The sequence below is a fragment of the Hesperophylax consimilis genome, chromosome 16, assembly GCF_061612785.1.
Source record: "Hesperophylax consimilis isolate HC1 chromosome 16, BYU_Hcon_1.0, whole genome shotgun sequence".
Taxonomy (NCBI): Eukaryota; Metazoa; Arthropoda; class Insecta; order Trichoptera; family Limnephilidae; genus Hesperophylax; species Hesperophylax consimilis.
This window is the reverse complement of record NC_142851.1, coordinates 3,913,737-3,934,867: the sequence shown is the minus strand read 5'-3', so window position 1 is coordinate 3,934,867 and position 21,131 is coordinate 3,913,737. Positions and strand designations below refer to the sequence as shown.

At 34.8% G+C, this 21,131-nt stretch overlaps 1 protein-coding gene across 1 annotated transcript in view; it reads left to right on the top strand.

Annotated features, from left to right (window-relative positions):
• LOC149416575 (uncharacterized) overlaps window positions 1–21,131 on the top strand; it is a 374,680-nt gene that overhangs the window by 219,411 nt on the left and 134,138 nt on the right. Inside the window, exon 7 of the mRNA XM_089640819.1 lies at window positions 20,014–20,158. Within this exon, the coding sequence (XP_089496945.1) occupies window positions 20,014–20,158 (145 nt within the window). The remainder of the gene's footprint in view (window positions 1–20,013; window positions 20,159–21,131) is intronic.

The following is a 21,131-nucleotide window of genomic DNA, read 5'->3' as shown; positions in this document are numbered from 1 at the left end:
TAGAAAACTTCCTGATAAAAAATATGACTAATTTATTAAGAATCTATTGCTGTTAACAACGGGATTGTAGGCCATTAACGAATGAATTGATAGCTATCCTTACAAACTATAAGTAAAATGACTATGTTTTGTCACGATGTCCGAACACGTGTTCATAAAATAATAAATTTTTACATTTCGTCATAATAAATTTTGAAAACAACCGCAGGTGTGTAAACACGTGTTTCGATATTATTATGAATTTACTCATTTTTCTCCATGTATTTATTACATACACATTCCTTATGCTAACCTAACCTATCATTTTATCAGAAAGCGGCTCGCAGTCCCGATTTTAACAGGATTACCAATAATTTGAAGAGATTTTTTAAAATTGCTTTTTTGATTTTACCTTATTTATTACATAGGTACACATTCCTTTTGCTAAAATTCTTTTGCTAGCTACTTTACTCGTATAATGTGCAGGGTTTGTACTAATATGGTTAACTGACGGTTTAACATAAGATAACATTTCAAATATTATCCAATCTAATGAAAACGTCGGCTATACTAATTAACGTCAGAATTATTATCTGAATCTGTTTATCATTTTATTATAAACTTTCGGGCTGAAACTGAAATGCGCATCCTGTGTGCTGTACACCTACTAACGGTACCTGCCGTTAAAATCAAATACATAACGTTTACCTACAGTTTGTACTTCTAGCGGAGAACACCCGCCGCTGAATCCGGCCGTTCTGATGCATTGCAAGTGTTATAATAATAACAAATATTATCACACAAATATTGCATGGAAATTTACTTTTTATTAAATGTGAATACCGCACAACATTCCTAACTGCTCCCAACCGCCTCGTGAGTCCGTCCAGGGTGACTATGGCATCCCCTATTGTGGGGAGGGGGGGGGGGGCTGAAAGTAGGTAGGGGTACGTGATGAGGGAGAGGAAGGTGAGGGAGTACCTTGGTATTAAGATCTATTCACCAAACACTAAAAGCCATTTCACGCAACGTTTCAATTCTGAATGATGGCCTTACACCAGGACGATACTGAGAACATCTTCCACTCTGGAACGCGCCACAAGTATACTATATATCATTTTCAATTAATAAATTGTGAAAAAAGCACAAATTCATCACATATTACTTACTTGCGCACGTCGGGATTTGATCCCGCGACCTTCGGCTTTGCTAGACGAGAGCCTTAAGTGTCAGCTACACTACTCGCTTCGACGCTTCGACGAAGTCCTCGACGAAGTTAGCCGAAGTTTGAAGTGCGTGCCCACACACTCGTGCAACTTCGCGAGTAACGCTTCGAGTCCTTTGACTCGGGCGCATTTACCGACAACAATCGGAAGTCGGGCGAAGCGAAGCGAAGTTGCCCGAAGCGAAGTGAAGTTCGTGCCCACACTATCGTATTCGGTCAACTTCGATCAACTTCGCGAGTAGTGTAGCTGGGCTTTTACACTCAACCACGGAGGCCGTCGAGAATTAGTTACTTAACTTTAAACAACTTTTTTCAAAGTCAGCGAATTTGCTAATTGATTTTAAGGTTACTTATTAAAGTAGATTATTCAAATAGCATATTCGTAGTTTTTTTCTGAATTTATCAATCTAGATTAGGCTGTAAATAGTGAGTAATATTATGGTGATTGAATAGTAAACCTCTCAGTAATTTGGTTAAATTTTATCCTTCGCGAAATCGATCCTGGTAAAAATCCAACCTTCCTTTTCCCCATTTCCTAACCCTCCCCTCTCCCTTCAACCTCACAACATACCCCGATTGAAGATTCCATCGTTCCATAGACTCCGCGAAATGAGCTGGTCTCCTACAACGAAAAATCACGTTGTTTACAAATGTATCATTTTAATTAAAGCGAGGACAAAACTTTATGGAATTTGAAAATATAGAAATTGTACCTACCGAAGATACAAGCCGTAAAATGTTTAAATTTGCGGCTGGCATCACGCGACACCAATACAATGACACAAATGCATGCAATGGCATGCGTTCTACCCAAGTTCCCAAAACCGATTATAACTGTCATTTTTGGAATACTATGTTTATTTTTGTTATTAACTTTTGTCCCTAAATATGCATCAAAATAAATTAGAAGACAACCTCGTTCGTACGTAAAATAATTATTTTTTATCTTATTTATCAACCGCGTTGACTGGCACTCCCGAAAAAGCATCTAAATACATATAGCTTGAAAATACCTTGTCTACCTTGCGGAAATTCTGTTTTCCTGTTGCATCAGAGGGTGGGAGGGGTTTAAAAATTTAAGTAGGGGCATCGCTCCGTCCCGCGGAGCTCCGAGGAGTGCATGACCCTCGTGGCCCCCGTGCCAGGGCGTCGCCCCCTCCCCTCTACAGTGGCTGAAAACATCCGGAGAACGAAAGAGTTCGCAGATGTTGTAACTTTTAATTATGTAATTATGTAAAATTTTCATACAAACAACATATTATACTACTATGTGAACGTACACAAATATGTGTGTGCCAGTATGTATGTGTATATGTATATAGATGTGTGTTCATAAATATCATATGTGTGATTTGTAATCTAATCTTTAAGCATGGCTTGTTCTATTTTCTATCTTATTTATATTTAATTCATACTACATACAAAATAACTATCTTCCATTGGTCACCATAAAACAGGCAGCTGATTTAGCAGTGGTGATTTAATATCATGTATTTATAAATAAATTTGCTCTTTTTGTACGTTTGATAAGTTGGTTCCAATAAAAAGGTACATTGAAGAAAAATAACAAACGTACAACATAAACATAACCAACCTAAAGTAAACTAACTCAACCAATTGTTTGATCATGTTCTGTTTGGTCTGATTACCAAACAAGTTTAACTTCTGACATTGTGTACATTGTCCTAAATCTGGGAAAAACTTCTAGTCAAATATTTAAATAAATTTATATAATTTTCCCAATAAAAAAATCTTTCTTTTGACAAATATTATGATTTCTGAAATAATAATCTTATACAGGGTGTCCGGGGGTAGAGTGTGTTAACTTCGGGAGATGATTCTAAATGATGGTAGAAGTAAAAAAAAATTTATTTTTTTCGAAACTCACGATTATTTTTCCATAGAAGAATATATATTTTTCCTAAACTTGTTTGCCTAAAAACTACCTTAAAACAATAGAATTTCGAAATAAGTTACCAATCTTTTTTACTTTTAAAATCATGTAGAATCACCCCCCGAAGTTAGCGCACTTTACCCTCGACACCCTGTATAAGTATGTTTAGTACATAAAGCATTAACGACCACATTAAATGGAGACCCTTCTTCTTCTTCTTCTTCTTTCGTATGATGGGGGGGGTCAGAGGGGGACATCTAGGTCTGCGAGCCATTCTAGGACCTCAGGCGTCGCCATGTGTACCTCATCAATCCCGCCGGGGAAAAAATGGAGCGGGCATTCGTTGACCACATGTTCGGTGGTCTGCACCGCACCACATTCACACATCGCCGACTCTTTAAGGCCTTATCTGTGCATCATGTGGGCACGGCGGCTATGGGAGCACCTTAACCTATTGATGGCGGATCAGAAGCAATGAGAACCCAGGCTGTCTCTCGGTGGGGTTCTGTATAAGGTGGGCATTTCCCACGTTGGCCGTTTGCCACTCAAGTTTCCACCTATCTTCTGGGGTTAGAGATGCATGCATGCTAATGGAGACCCTAAAACAATGCAAAGGCCATCTGAAATGTAAGCGTAGTAATATTATATATGATTAAAAAAGTGACGGTCAGATGGTTTGGACCTATAGAAGGGATGGATGTAGCAAGTATGCCAAGAGAACATTATGATTTAAGATCCCCGAAAATATGGCCCGATCAAGTAAATCAAATTGAGTCTTACATATTAAGTATGTTTGGATGCGAATGAAACGACTATGTGATGGTCTATCCTTTACCTATCCCTGCGAGGAAATAGGATGGTTGTTATTTTAAAGTTTTATTTACTTTTTTAGGTAAACGTAGGATAAACCTCACTAGTCCATCTCTAATTACTATCAGCCTCTCTAAAGCAAATATCTTGATATGAAAAAAAATGCCACTTTACATTTTCACTCCAACGTAAATGTATTTATTTTACAGTAGATATGTTTTACAGGAATTGCTGGAAAGCTTTAATATTGTAAAAAATAATTTACGTTCAACTAATATCAGTTTACAAAATTCTGGGAGTCGTTAAAAGGGAAAAAATCTTCTGTGTTGCGCGCTGATGACGCTAATAAAGCTAACGCGGGTCAGGCCGCTCTTCTATTTTTGCGCGGAATATCGGGATGATGCTATAAAAATGATGAAGGTCCCGAAACCCTCGGAATAACATGACAAACGCCAGAATACACCGACGGAATTTTATATTACTGCTTTTTGGCACCACACAAAAAATCTTCTAAAATTTTTTCAAGTTAACTGAAATCATATTTTAATTCTCTTTAGAGTTCAGGTCGCATTCTCTTTGTCACTTTTTCAAACCAGAAGCGTTCTGTATTTTCGTTTTCACGATTTTTCAAAGCAAATTACAAATTGTTTCTACTTCACTTTTAGAAAAACATACAGTTTTCCAAACGTGTTTTTAAGTGATTGTGATAACAACGAAAATATTTGGAAAATCTGAAGAAAATCGTTTCACTTCTGATAGGTCCGATTATTTATCCGTTGCTCTCTCCTGTAGGAGGTTGACTATCATCAGGGTAATATTTTATCTTCAATCTGCAGCCCAGAACAACTCTGCGGAACTACATTTGTAACAGTCACGTATATTTCGAAGCCATACCTATTTCCTTTGCTAGTTCTTCTACGCCCAACAATTCTCCCCTCCATCATTATTTGTGTAATCTTGTTTGAATAAATGCAAATCTTGACGTGGAAATTAACCCTCTTTCTGAAATCCGATTGCGTTGAAACTCGGCAGACTCGTTGTCGATGACAATGCATTTTGCTTGCAATCACGCACACAAACGCGGTCATTTACCCATTTCTTCTAAATTGGATAACATTACAGCAGTTACTTTTCGAAATAAATGTCTTTCCTATCCAATCGCGATTCGGCGCAGTTGTTAGTGCGATTAATTCCAATCCTTGGGAGGAAAGGTTCAATCCTCAGTCAAATCAATAATTATTTTTTTTTTGCTTGTTTTTTTTCCTCATAATAAAACAAACATATTTGAGTTGCCTTTATTTTTATATTCATTGTAAAGTAATTTTAATGAGTTACAATGTAATACTTGAATTATTCTTTTTTGTTGTTTTAGTGCGCTTGTTTTATATTTCCTCTCCATTTCGTGGATCTTTGTATATATTATATTGTTCAGTGCTGACCTAAACTGCTACTGCGACAGATTTTGACGTCCACGTCTCTGTAACAGCTTGTCACAAAAATTCCGACCCTGCGCGACTGAAGTGGGTATTTGACCCGTTTCCTATGAATCTGACAACTTCCCTTAGCTTGTTTCATCGTTTTGAAACAATAAACCATCTTCATATTTACGAAATATAAAACCTTGTCGTATATTTGGCTTCCACAGCTAGCGGAAGTTTCGTTATTATGTTAGAAAAACACTGAACAATTAATCCATAGAAGAAACAGTTGCCGTTAATTCACGTTGGACCTTTCGACTCCCAGGCTTCATACAAACCAATGAAATTGATTATCTGTTAAAGAAATAATTTCGGTACCTATTTGAAAATGCTTGACCATTTTCAATAGAAGTAAGAAATTGAGCTTACTTGAGGACTTGTGATGAGTCGTTCATGAACGAACCGCACAATTGAGCCGTATTCGTACGACTCCCGGTAAACGGTTAATATTTTTATCAGGAGATATTTTAGAATATCAGAAGAATATATAATATGAGAAGTATTAATTGTTATTACATACTCAGAGACGTGAACGGCGTCTGGCAGTCCGACATCTGGTCTTGGACATATGTACCTACCTACTAACTAACTAGCATCTTATTTTTCTCGTGGTACGAGGCAGCGTACCGGTGCCAAGAGTCTTACGATCACTCAGACGCTTACGCTGGGAGCCGTATCGGGGGAGCCGTAGCGGGGGAGCCGTGACGGGCGAGTCGTATCGGGCGAGCACAGTATTCTCATTGCTCATACACTCTGAGCTCATTGCTCCCGTTCAAGTGAGCCGTCGTTCAATTGAGTCCACTCTTTGAGCCGTACGAAAGTAATGAACTTGTACCGTGGCTCCCGCTAATAAAATAAGCCATGACAACTCGCAAATCACTTCTAATAATTTATCTCTTCAGTGAAAGAGACGTCATGCAAAGTAGTTCATTCAAACTAGTTGAAGAATGAATATTTAATAAATCCGGAAAATACTTTAGATTTTAGTTTAACGTTTAATAAAGTCCCAAAACTTACGGAGCTTGCTTAATTACAGAGGCGATAAAATTTTGAAAGCACCCAATCAATTTAATGGGACGACGGGTTTATAAAGTTAATTTATTTAATATCAAATTGCAACTAATTTTTCCAATATTTTTATGAGACCGTTATCTTTATATTTTTCTATGTCTTGTTCTGTTTCATGTTTCGTTTATATTTATTAGTATTATCTTCTTCTTCAATTTTATATCGTCATTCGAAATTCAGAATTTCCAAGGCCTTTAATTTGTATTAAAACACTCATTACTTTAATACCACTATAGTCTTATGAAATTTAATTACAATCTTACTTCAGCATCGTTATACCACAACTCGTATTCACTAACTATTTACTAAATACCCTTCAGGCGAAAATGAACTTTCAAGGCTGTTACTTACACAACAACTAGCAACGGTTAAATTTAACATTTAATTCAATAACCCCATGAGTGTTTAACCATTTGGGATATTGAAGACTGAAACGCAAACTCTACACATTAATACAAAAACCAACAACACTTAAAATCATTATAACTTCACTAGTTTTACTACCCAGCTTTTCTCGTGATGAATTCTTGTGCGTATTATTATATATTATTCGACAGTAAATCAGTAAAACACTGCACGCCACTTCAACAGTTTCATATAGAGACTTTAAAGTACAACGTCTTAAAGTAATTTTTCGTGATTAATGTTTTTTAATTGTTAAACGACAAAGTTTATGCGTACATTTTTTTAGGTTATGTCGTGAAAACTGTAGATTAAATTAATGAACCCTCAAATCCCACATGGATTATAAATAGAATTGCAATAATTTTCAAAAACAAAAAATGATCATCAAATTATAAACTTCAAAAATTGTTATTATTTTTATTGATCAGTAAATTTTCGTTTTTCTCATCGCCTGTACAGTATTATATCCCCTGAAAAATGAACGTGAAATGGACGTGTTTTGCTTCCAGAACTTAAGTAGGTAAATGTGGATCAGACGACATGGCGACTTACCTTTGTTTTAATGTTAAATATATCAAAACTCCGTAGCTCATGATGGAAGTAAAGTTTCGTGCTGAAAATTGTCAGGTTCACCTATAAATTGCAGGCAGAAAAGCTGTACAAATATCATGATGCCAGAGCACACCGTTCTAATATTTGTACTGCATCATATTTCGGGCAAACAGATTTTGTTTTTTATAGTTACAACAATCCTTTGCGCTGGATATATTAATTGTAATGTTTATTAATATAGCTTTGTAACATTACCCATTTATATTATTAAAATTTATATATATTCTAATATTTATTGTGTTGTTGCTATTTTTTTTATCTTAACACAGTTTCAGCGGGAAGGGTAGTTCTACATTTTACACCGGTCCTACTTGTATGGCGGAAAAGACATTGCTTTCCAATAATTTGTTTAAATATTTTGAATCAATCTCTTTCTAAGGGTCCCAACTTCATGTGTATGTAAATGTGAAACAAGTCGTCACCATCTTCAAATTCGTGCCTTTTTTGTGGAATAATATTTTGGTATTGATCAAGAGAAACGTATGTTTAAACTCTGAAGATACGGAAGTTTTTTTGTGTTACGTCAATTTTGTACATATTAAACATCACTCAACGTCCCAGCATTGTCTTTAACTTCAGTTTATTACGAAAGTAGTTTGTAATTTAAGACAATAATTTTATAGTTGGGGTGTGGTGAGTAGTACTTAAAAATCTCATTAATATGAGATGTATAGCTGTTTAAAACAAAGTCCATTTTCCGGAATGGGAGCCTTGTTTTTGCCCGCTTGAAGTGCGTTAACAATGATTTATAAATTCCAAAAATGTTCGTGTTTTACAAAAGGTGTTGGTTTTGGTCTTGTCGACATAACACCAAACATTTTTTATGATACTAAACAGAGATAAAAACATTAAAAAGAAATGTCGGGATAACTTTTTAGACTTTTGAATTGGTACACCACATATATATTGTGTACAGGTTCCTGTATCTATTTATTTATAGGTAAATCATCATCATCATCAAACGGGTTCTACAACTCGTTCTTCAGTTCGACAGTTCGGCTATGGAACGATTTCCACGCTTATTTGATTCCTCCCTCCTACAGCATGAGTCTCTTCAAGACCCTCGTTCACTCCTTCCTTCAAAAAGACTCATCTACACAGCATCCCCAAAGATGAAATACGCAAATTATTAACAGGGAAATTATTTTTCGCAGGGCCTCCAGTGCGGAGTTAATTTTAAATAAACTACTTTCGTTGGTAGGTCTGTCTGTAATGTAACTCCGCTTTAATGAACTTTTATTTGTTATGAATTCAATTTTCACTTATAAAATTTGAACTGATTGTGACAAGAATTCAGCAATCTGTAAATTACCTATCTTATAATATAAAATTTCGACAGAAAATTATTTGAATTTGTCGTTTTTGAAAATTGGAACTGAATTGTTATGAATTCAGACAGACGATAAAGTATATACCTAATTTAATATTTTTTACCAAAAAAATATTTCAATTCTATATTCAAAAATTGGATATCTTTTATTTATATTTCTTGGGTTAATCGTGACAAGTAAAGTCAGATTTTATGATTTTTCTAAAGTTTACGCTTTTTCCATTTTCTAACATAATATCCCATGATTTTTCACGGGTCAGCGCTATTTAATTGAATAATTATGGAGGAGTAGAATACTTAGAAAAAAAAATATTTTGCATACTCTTATAATTTGAAATCTTGTATTATTTTGTAATAAATAAATTACTTATTACCTTTCTCCATGATCATGTCAGATCCTTATGGCAGGACTTAAATTAAAAGTCAGGGTAAATTGGTTCCTTCCAACTGAACGAATGACTGTTAATGCAAGAAAGATAACACCAAAACTTGCTCCCTCGACACCGGCTTGTTTGAGAAGTCGAACCTTTTGAATGTAAATTGATACATTTCATGTTGATTCACCCACAATAGTATATTAAAATATAGCAGACCCGTGAAAAACAACGGATCAATTAAACGATTGATACTTGCACGTCAGTTAAAAAGCGCACAAACCTGAAATCTGACTTTACTTGTCAAGATTTATCCTAAGAAATTTAAACAAAAGAATTAATACAAATTTCAAATAATTTTATTCGATCGCTTTGAATTCTTGACACATCTGTTCTAATTTTGAAAATAACAATTAAAAATAATTCTATGTTGAATTATTATATTACAGGTAGGTACTGTATCGCTTGTCTGAATTCATCTTACAATCATTTGCAATTTTGAAAAGAAAAAGCAAATCTGAGTTACGATCACAATCGAAATTACTATTTTTGATCATAAAGCTTATCAAGTACTGAATTTCAATGTCTTCACCCTTGTGGACACAAATAAACCAGTAGATAGATGAGTATACGAATCCGTCTAGACTAGTATCCAGAAATATGGTAATTTTATCTTACGCTAAAATTATCAAAAATATCTTTTCACTGCATGGATATGGATCACATTTTTAAGATGTTTATAATTATTTCACTTCGTTTCTAAATTAACTCACTACGCTATCAACACATACAAATATATAATATGTAACTCGGCCACCCTAAAAATACATTTAATTGAAACGGGCCATTACATTGGATTTGTTCATGAAATCCTGGGAAGACCCAAAACACATAGAGCTCGCCTAATTACGCAGGAAATTGAAATTCATAAAAATCCCACTAATATAAAGACAACCGGGCCAAGCTCAATAGTATTGGTATCCGATCATTGACGACTAAGCCAAAACTAAACGCAAAAACCTTCATCATAAATTATAATGTATTATTAGCTCTTAAAGAATTTGAGTTGGCAACACGGTATCACGGCACCACAATCTTTATACATATACCTGACGATGGACACTCTAATGCTGTCCGAAATGTTTGCTAAAGAAGGAGGTAGCGCAACACGGCATAATACCCTAAAAATAAATCACTAAGATATAATATGTACTTGAAATAGCTAAACGAGAATAAATATTTTGTAATTATAAACTAATTAACCCTTGAACAAAAACATTTATCGGATAATTATGTTGAAATAATTGATGCCCCGCCTATTTTTATATTCCGTGATAGCGTTAAATCTTCAACATCCACTTTCGCCTCAATTTTGTTTTCATATTTGAAATTTTACATTATCATCTTAAGTTTCCAATTAAATTTCCAGCAATTTTTCAAATTTCTCCCCTGGATTTTTCTCCATTCCTCTAATCCAGATCGATGGTACTTCAACTCTGGGGTTGATTTTGCCAATAGAATTTTCCCGCATACTGTCGTTGATGGGCTGAAAATTATCAATTATAGTCAATCAAGTATTCAGAGCCACAAATAAATTCGAGCGGACGAGGGTTCGCTGAAATTGCTGAAATGGCTGAAATACATTACACAGTCCGCATTTGAGGTCGCCAGGCCATTCGATAACAATTCATTAATCCGACATCGATTTACTTAAACATTGATCAGGCGTGGATAGCCCGTTGGAACCGCACTCGCTGAACTACGGATACACATTTAATTATTTACCGCTTCGGTGGCGTGCTATCTCATCAAAGTAAGCCAGTTATTTTACTTAACTTGTACATCAATGTTTTTCCACGTTTCCCTTTGAGAAGAGATCGAGCATTAATAATAAGATGTCATTACGAATTCCTACTGATATCGTAGTATTTTTAATTAAATATCAAAGGTTTTTAGTCAGGCGTTTTTTTTCACTAATTTGACGGCAGTTTCAACCAGTTTCGTGACTTTAGGGTGTGCTAATATTACAAAAGTGGCATTATTGATGTTGTAGCTGAAAACAATTTTTTTTTCAAAAATTATTTTTTCTATGAATGTTTTCAGGAAATTTCCGTTTAGCACGGGTTTCCTGAAAAACTTCATACAAGTAATCAAATTTTCGAACAAAAAAAATGCAATTTTTTTAATCACCCAAAAGTCACGAGCCGCCACTGGTTTCAACACGATACAATAAGGAATTTGCTGAAATGATTGTGTTGTTGATTGTATCTATAACCCGCATTTACCTGTTCTCCATACGCAAAGATCTGGTACATAATATTACTGTCGCATTCAGTGAAGGCTTGTGGCTTTTTAGTGTGAAAAAGTGCTAAGTTTGAAAAATACATCATTATAGATGTTGTTTTAGCCCAAAATGATTTTATTTATTTTTTCGATTATTTTTTGTGTGTAAAGGTTTTCAGGAATTTTCAGTTTGGCGGTGCACCGATTTCCTGAAAATTTATCGTACAAATAATGAAATTAAAAAATGACAGGTTTCTTATTACAACATTAATAATGCCGTTTTGAACCAATTAAATTCATACTTGGTATAATACATACATAATTTTGGTATTTGAAATTGTTTGAATTTTAGATAATTTTTGCTTACTTTAGAAACTTTAGGATTTCGTTGGGTTGAATTGGGTTGGGATACAAATTTTGTTTGCATAAAGTTGTGTTTCAAAATTTAGGTAAGTATAATAAAGAATACAAAATTAAAGTATCATATTGTAAGCATGAATATTTGGGAATAATTATAAGATTTAAACATCTCTGTTTTGCACAACGATGAAAGAAGAGTTTTTTTTTTAAATATATTTTTCTTCATAGTCTCCTTGTAACTCTATACACTTCTCCTAGCGATGCTCCCATCTCTCTAACCCATCCAAATAGTACTCGGCGTTTTTCTCTGCAAAATAATTATTCAAAAAGGTGATTGCCTCCTCATTTAATGAAAATATCTGTCCTCCGAGCGCAGTTTTTAGATTAGGGAACAAAAAGAAAAAAAGAAGTCGCGTGGGGCTAGATCTGTTGAGTAAGGCGGTAAGGTTTTTCCGCAATTTCTGCCTTCAGCTTGTCAAGTAATGATCCGTAGTATGCTTCTGTAATAGTTTTTCCTTTGTGAAGATAATCAATTAAGGCGATGCACTACGTCGTGTAATATTTTAAATTGAGCCGCTATCAATAACAACCCTTACGTAGATGGCGATAAGGTTTAAATTCCCGCTTAACACCATCCGCCTGTTTTGATTTATGCAAGAAAAAAACATGGCCAAAAGTGCCTTTTATTTTATTTTGTGGATGTTCAGGCATAAATATTTAATTTTTTTTCGATCATTTTATAAATAACTTAATTTGTCACATTATACAATAAAATCATAACCGAAAATGGGTTCGTAAGTAGGAGATTTTGAACTTTAAAGCAGTTTTCATAGGCCTTATACATAATTTTTTTCTGGGCATATAAAAAGACTTATCTAAAAAATGCTCGATTATTTCAAAGGCCAAGATGTATTCTACTCGCAGTATTTAATTAAAGCATCTGAAACATTTCTAGGCGACCAAATTTTCAAACCAAAAACACATGATTTTGCATTACTACGTATGGCATCGCCTTAAGATAACTCCATGACTATCCCAAAAAACAGTCGCCATAACTTTCCCAGCCGAGAAAACAGTTTTTGCTTTTTTTGGAGCCGGTTCCCCCTTTGCAGTCCACTTTTTTTACTGTATTTTTGTTTCGGACGTATGGTGTATCCAAGTTTCATCTACAGTAATTAATCGGCGCCAAAAATCGGATTTATTGCGCCTAAACTACGCCAACAGAGCGCTGGAAATGTTCATTCGAAACGTTTTTGGTCTAACGTGAGCAAACGCGGCACCCAACGCGCGGACAGCTTTTTCATGTCTAAATCTTGATTCACTTTAATTCGGCGGCCGTCTAACACTATTTGGTGAAGTTTAGCAATGTTATCGTCAGTAGTTGCAGTTTTTGGACGTCCCGAACGTTCATCGTCTCCCAAGCTCTTACGGCCACGTTTAAATTCAGCTGCCCAAAATTTCATTGTCATATGGGTACATCTCTTATGGGTACTGAGTCCCCATACTTAGAGCCCAACTCATCTTTGATTTGCGTAGGCGTATTGCCTTTCAAAAAAAATAATTTAATAACAGTTCGATACTCAATTTTTTCCATTTTCGCAAAAACACACACATCGACCCACTCAAACGACTGTCAACTAAAAACTACGCCTCCAAAATGGCCGAAACTTTGGTGAGTAACTGTCAAAAGATTCACTACATTCTCTAGATTTTATTGACGAGTACCGCCATCTTTGCGTTGAGGTCGGAAACTTTTTAGACCACCCTCGTATATCGGGTGAAACGCTCAAAATGCTAGAAAACTTTATTTATTTATAATGAAATACTTACACATATTTAAATCGGTTTGATCTACTAGGACAACAGAGACACGGATCTAATGTAGGTATCTATTGTTACTTGTACAACCGCCCTTTCTGCGGTGCGGTTTGAAGGTCCGAACTGCCCAAACTGGAATTAGGGTATTGCTTTGAAGCTGAAGTTATATTAATTGACCTTTGCATACCTAAATCACTTGTTCGATCGCCCAAATCACTGGCGCATTCCGAGGCTGGATTCTTGTGACATTTGGGTTTGTTCGACCCATACTGATGTAGATAGTAATAGCGATAATGGGATCAAAAGGTGGCCGTTAATGTCTACAACTTGTACAATATTCTACATCAGTCAATTGGGTATGAAATTATCATTATTTTTTTTCTCTTTTGATTATGTTACATACTGTTTAATGATTTTCTCACGCATTACAATGCAACATATCAAAACATTCTAAACGGGGGGTATTACATCCACCTTTCATCGCCTCTAGATTAATAATATAATTATACTATTCGGGAAATGTTGCGATAATACAGCTGAAACCTTATGCCTGCTCTACTTATCCATGCATTCTAAACGGGGGGTATTACATCCACCTTTCATCGCCTCTAGATTAATAATATAATTATACTATTCGGGAAATGTTGCGATAATACAGCTGAAACCTTATGCCTGCTCTACTTATCCATGCATTCTAAACGGGGGGTATTACATCCACCTTTCATCGCCTCTAGATTAATAATATAATTATACTATTCGGGAAATGTTGCGATAATACAGCTGAAACCTTATGCCTGCTCTACTTATCCATGCATTCTAAACGGGGGGTATTACATCCACCTTTCATCGCCTCTAGATTAATAATATAATTATACTATTCGGGAAATGTTGCGATAATACAGCTGAAACCTTATGCCTGCTCTACTTATGTATGCATTCTAAACGGGGGGTATTACATCCACCTTTCATCGCCTCTAGATTAATAATATAATTATACTATTCGGGAAATGTTGCGATAATACAGCTGAAACCTTATGCCTGCTCTACTTATCTATGCATTCTAAACGGGGGGTATTACATCCACCTTTCATCGCCTCTAGATTAATAATATAACTATACTATTCGGGAAATGTTGCGATAATACAGCTGAAACCTTATGCCTGCTCTACTTATCTATGCATTCTAAACGGGGGGTATTACATCCACCTTTCATCGCCTCTAGATTAAAAATATAATTATACTATTCGGGAAATGTTGCGATAATACAGGTGAAACCTTATGCCTGATCTACTTATCTATGACTATTGACAATGTTCATGATCAATTTCACCAGAAGTAAGATAAAATTAAGCTTACTCCAGGCACACAGACGCGCCCACATCACACTTGAATCTGTTTATCTCTTCAGTGGCGTACCTAACCCTTTCCGCTTTTCCCAACTGGCTCAGACCGCGCCTTTAGGTCTGGCGTATCAGCAGAGGACCACTAAAGATATACCTACTCTTTCTAAGATCAAGATGTATCCAAAACGTCGGCATATCGATGGAATTCGTAGACTTGTATTAACTCGGTCATATTGCAAAACCCTCTTAGGCTCTCAGACAAATGGCACTAAATCGACGTTTCAGCTTCTCTAGGGGTTTCCGATAAGTGTGGGCAAATGCGTTTAATATTCGGAGTTTTCGATAACGAACTTATTTCTGTTCACTATTTCATTATTGAACACAATACACTATTCTGAGACGCCACAGTGGGCCATGGTGAAATAGCTCGAACGCAATTATTATTAATTGAGAAAACGTATTGTAACGGAACCCTTTCGCTACGAAAATAATCGAATAATATTTTTTTCATAATTCATAAGGGATTTTCTTTAAATTTATGTCACGTAATTCATGATTTATCTATTAATTAAACTGCTGCTAACCTAAATTATATAAATATTTACTTATCTTTAATTTAAATTCATTCCTTTAATTGTAATTAAGACGCCTCGAATTCTCTCGTAGGACTAGTGTAGTTTTTTTACTCTACATTTTTTTTTTTTTTTTTTTTATATTTACTCCACACAGGAGGCCCTGAAGAAAATAATTTCCCTCAGGGCCTATGTCATCTTTGGGGATGCTGTGTGGAGGGTCTTTTTGTGGAGAGGAAGAAGTGAACATGGGTCTTGAAGAGTCCCATGTTGTAGGAGGGAGGAAACACAGAGGCCGGCAGTTCGTTCCACAGCCGAGCTGTTGAACTTAAGAACGAATCGTAGAAGCGACCCGTTCTCATGTGACAAGTGTCAACATTGGTAATATTGGCATGTAACTCAAAAATATCTTTGACTTTTCTTTGACATTTATTTTCAACTAGCTGACGTTTACCCGGCGTTGCTCGGGGTTAGGAATGGTTTGGAGTAAAGTTTTGAGGTTGTGAATTCTAGTGTAGCTGAAAACTGGGTGCATTTTTAATGTGGAAATAACATTATTGTATTATAATTATTTATTTATTTATACGCCTAAAACGGCTTTTACAAAAAAGTGATACATTATGCAGTGTGCATAAGAGAATATCTGTTTATATAGGAAATACTAACAGTATATAGATGTAATTCATTATGTCTTCCTCGGGCATCCTCAGATTCTTCTGCCGTACACTTCCACGTCATACATTCTCCTTACACCCTTTTCTTCGTTCATCACAAATGCTACATTTTACCACACATAAGTATTTGATTTATTTGATCTTACCAGTTCTTCATTGGGCGTTACCGATTTCTTCAACCATTACTTCCATGTCATATATTCTCCTTATACCTCTTTCTTCGTTCATTACCTACGTCCACAGACATAGGAATTAATAGACGAGAAGATAATGGCGAGGGGTAAAATCAACTGTTGAAGAACGAAGGGCGTAAGACTGACTGTGATTCGTCAATAAATCAATCTGACAGTGAATAGGCATCTCGCATTATAATATCACCATTTACTTCTTAAAAGTAAAATCTGCTTTTGAATGAATAGACATTTTTACATGGGAGCGCAAATTACTCCCCACGTTATGAACAAATTTGCGAAGTCCAAATTCGGCAAAAAAATTCGGTTTTATTTTCAGAGTCGAATATTTCGTTTAAGTATTTAGTTAAGACACTTTTATAAATGTTCATAATTTACTTCCCAGCAACCAACCAGCTTTGTGTTTCGCGTCCAGACGTTTCTCGATGTGATAGTAACAACTGATTCATATTATACGATGTGAATATGCTTAAAATAAAGTAAAATAATGCTTATATATGGAATGTAATACGACAATTGGGTTTATTCTCTTTTTCACATCTATTTTTACAAGTTTTCATAGTAAAAGTCAACATTTTGCCGTGTTATTTCGTAAAATGAACCGATGATGCCTGGACCATAGTTCGCACAAGAATGATGACGTCACGTTTTCAAATTTCACTTGAGGCCATACGCGAGCACAGCCGGCTCCAATGGAACCGGTATGGGGAGTGGGGATAATACGCTTTTAATCACTTAGGGCAGGTCTACTAATATTCATATGTCTATGCCTACGTCTCATTTTACCACAAATAATTATTTGATGCATTCTTCTTTGGGCGTCCACGACTCTTTCTACCGTTCATTACTGTATACCATATTGTTGCTGTTAAAAAAACTCCATTATATCGACTACGTATCTCATTCTAGTGCAGAGATGATGTGTTAAGTCTTCCTCGGGCGTCCCTGACTTCTTCTACCATTTAAACCACTCAATAAACAATCCCGACACTAATAAGAACAAACTTTGAAATATTCAGCAAAATCGGTCCAGTAGTTTTTACGTCTATAGGGGACGAAAAAACAAACAAACATTAATTTTTGTATATTTATAAATTCACGTGATTTTAATTTAAAATTTAATTAAACGCTTCAAACGCGATTTGATTTTCATGTTCACTGGACAACAACCGAAGCCAGTGAAAGACGAAAATGCTTCATGACAAAGTATATTCTTTTCCTTGATATATATTTTTTTGAATAAAAATTCAACTCGCTCGTCGAAGGCGCTTTCTGGAATTCACTGAAAGGTGCCTTAACCTTTGTCTTGTCGCACACCCTTTTTGAAAGGATATCGTCGCTCTTAGTCCTTTCGTTATCGACGTGGAAAAGGTACACTAAATTATAACATCGAAAAATCACATTTATTTTTGTGATAAAATTTTTTCATTATCATCTTCCATTATATTTATTATTTAAACGCCCAGGGGACATTTACATACAATTAAAGCATGCGAGGGGAGTGGTGCTGTTGAACAAACTAGCAAAGAATTTGGATGTAAGTGACTGTTCCCCAAATGACCTAAAACAATTATTGATAGCTAAATGCTGATATGATGTAAAATTGTACTGTAACTGGAATGAATGTTCTGTTGTACAATAAAAAATAAATAATAAACTTTTTTTTTTTAATCTACCTTAATATTAATAAAAATGTTTAAAATTGTTTTATAAGCAAGGTAGAAATACTCGTAGTTCGCACATACGTCATTTGAAGTTTTCCAAGTTCATATTGTCAAATACATCCATGTCGTTAAAATATTTGTTACCAAGACCGTTTAAACAATGTATTGGGGAATGCAAACTACAGTTGAAATGAGATATACAGAGTGAAATTTTAATGTCTGTCTAATTGTTCGTTTATATACATGTAGATCGGTTAAATGCAGAACTTCACAACAATAGAATTTAGAGTTCAACAATTTTAATAAAAATTTAGTTTGTTTATTGTTCGTCTGTTTTCTAAAGTTGGTACATTTAAAATATTCATTAACGGCAAATAAACTCGTAAGTGCTCGCAAAGTAACTTAAGTTTAAAATTTATGAACCATATGATAAAGGTAGTGGGTGGGAGATTGGGAAGTACCTACCGTTGTGTGTGGAGGACACTCATAAATGTTGTAATGCTTCCCATCTCAAATTGTCCTGATTGCCGGATCAAAATGTTCTAATGCCTACAAGGAGACACGCAAGACGCAAGCACGCGGTCTTATCGACACCGAAAGTGAGCACTGAAGCACATTGAAGGTTAAGCTGAGGAATACACTGAGCTGAGCTTACTTCGGATCATCATTACAGATTTCCCCGCTTTGATAAGTTCCAGATTATTAAATTCTCAAAGTGTCTATTAAAAGTCGTCGTCGAGGCTGAGTGTGTATGGGAGATGATAAATCCTTATTAAGAGAACGGGATGTTTGCCTAAACAAACCGAGAGCCAAAAGGACCTAACCACAACACCAATCATCATCCTTTGTACTGTATGTTCAACACACATCTATACAAAGTTCGCTTCTGTGTTGCCTGAGCTTTATTTGGCGAAGTGCGAATCTAATTTAGTCAAACAACTTAGTGCTTATCTCATTTCGCTCGTGTGTTAATCAAATAAACCTTTTAATTCCTCCAGATAATTTTCTAATTTGTGTTTAATTTTTACTAGATCGTCGTTTTATTAGACTTTGGCTGTACGTTTATTATTATACCTTCCGTGTAGATTTTTCACATCAATTCTCTGTTTATTCAGTTGTTGTTTTTTCATTTAGATTTTCAGCCAATCCTCCTATATTTGAAACGTTTGAAATACGCTTAAATCATACTGAAAAAGGCAATCATTTGTATGTTTATTTATGATATACTAAATGTATGTTTTTTGTGTTGTTAACTATATTTATATCAATTTTCTATTATTTTTACTAGGATTCTGTTACTGGTAAAATCCGTGAATAACTACTATCTACTTTTATAGCATATATTATTTTTGTGTGTTTCACTGTTCATAATGCTTGTAAAGGTAGTTTTCTTTAGTTCTATGGAAGAATTTGCATACCGCCCTGTTCAATTTCGCAAAATAAAGTCCTTGGATAAAATTTAATAAAATCCGAAAAGGTTTTCACGAAAATTGAGAACTTCACTCATTTTATTTTTATTTCCTATTTTCGTATTACATATATTTGTAAATTAATTTCTTAAAGGGAATATTATTTCTGTTAGTTATTAGAAAAGCAATTTATATGATTTCTGGAACGAAATATCATTTCAGTTATTTATTGGAATATTGATTTCCTCGACATTGTCGTATTATGTTGCTGTTTATCATTAATAATTATTAATAAACATGAATTTAATTACCGAGTTTGTATTTTGATATTCCATTATAATATTTATTACAAATTAACTTCACGGCGGTACAGCTACCACTTTTCTAAAAAGATTCAATATGAATATAATTCGATTAACATTTTCTTTCTACTAAATAAATTTATACTTGTAATTCCTCAAACAATTTCTGCATTTCTATGTACTTTTCCGCAGTAAATGACGTACGTTTTTCTGTTGTTTCAGTGTTTTCCAAGGGGCAGTGCGAGACGGGGCGATACAGGTTCCTCGCCAAGTCCGGGGGCTTCGCCTGGGTACTGACCCAGGCCACCCTGCTGCTGGACAAGCAGCAGAAGCCACTCAGCGTCGTCTGCGTCAACTACGTCGTAAGGTAGGACACCCAACCATTATTTCATACACGCCGGTCCTTCGTATTTAACAGTGTAATTATATAATATTTTATTCAACAAAAATTACAGGTTTTACACAAAATTTTAAATTTCACACAAATTTTCAAATCGTATACAAAATTTAAGATTTTACACAAAAAAGTCTGCTTTTGCAGTTTTGTGATTGTACACAATTTAGTTTTTTCCACTACATTTTCAATTAATACTATCAAAATAGTGTTACCATTTTAATAATATTTTTGAAACAACTCGTTTTTTGGTTATGATTTCAGATTCTCACGACCAAAAGTATTATAGTGATTTCTTTGTTGGTATTATATCGTGTTGCGCTACCTTTTTTCTTTGGCTAACGTTTCGGACAGCATTGCAGTACCCATAATCAGACATCTGCCCTGAAGATGGACACTGTATGCTGTCCGAAACGTTGACTAAATAAGGAGGTAGCGCAAAACGGCATAATACCCCAAAAATAAATCTCTATAACTTTTAGTCAAATATTTAATCTTCACACAATAAGAACCAAACAAATGCACAGTGCTTAATAAAAATATTTTTTTTTATTTAAAACTTTTATTTCACTTTTAACATATTTTCTTTCTTATTTTTTACCATAACGAATTTACTTAAAAAATTATATTTTCAGATAAACCATTTATTTCACAAACTTTTCACATGTTTTTGCTAACATCTACAATCGTTATTCTACAAAACATTTAATCTTCTCATGACGTGTAACAAATCGATTTCCTTTCAGTGTTTTTTTCCGCGTTAGCTTTCGTTTTCCTCGAATTGTGTATCATCTTTTCAGAAATAATAAGTGTAGATCGTTCTAAACTAAATGAACAAAAAGGTAAGTGAACGAAACATTTTTCTCATTGTATGACCATGTTTAATAATATTTTTTTACAGCTTAAAGGTAAACCTGACATAAACCGGGTATAGGTTTATTCCTTT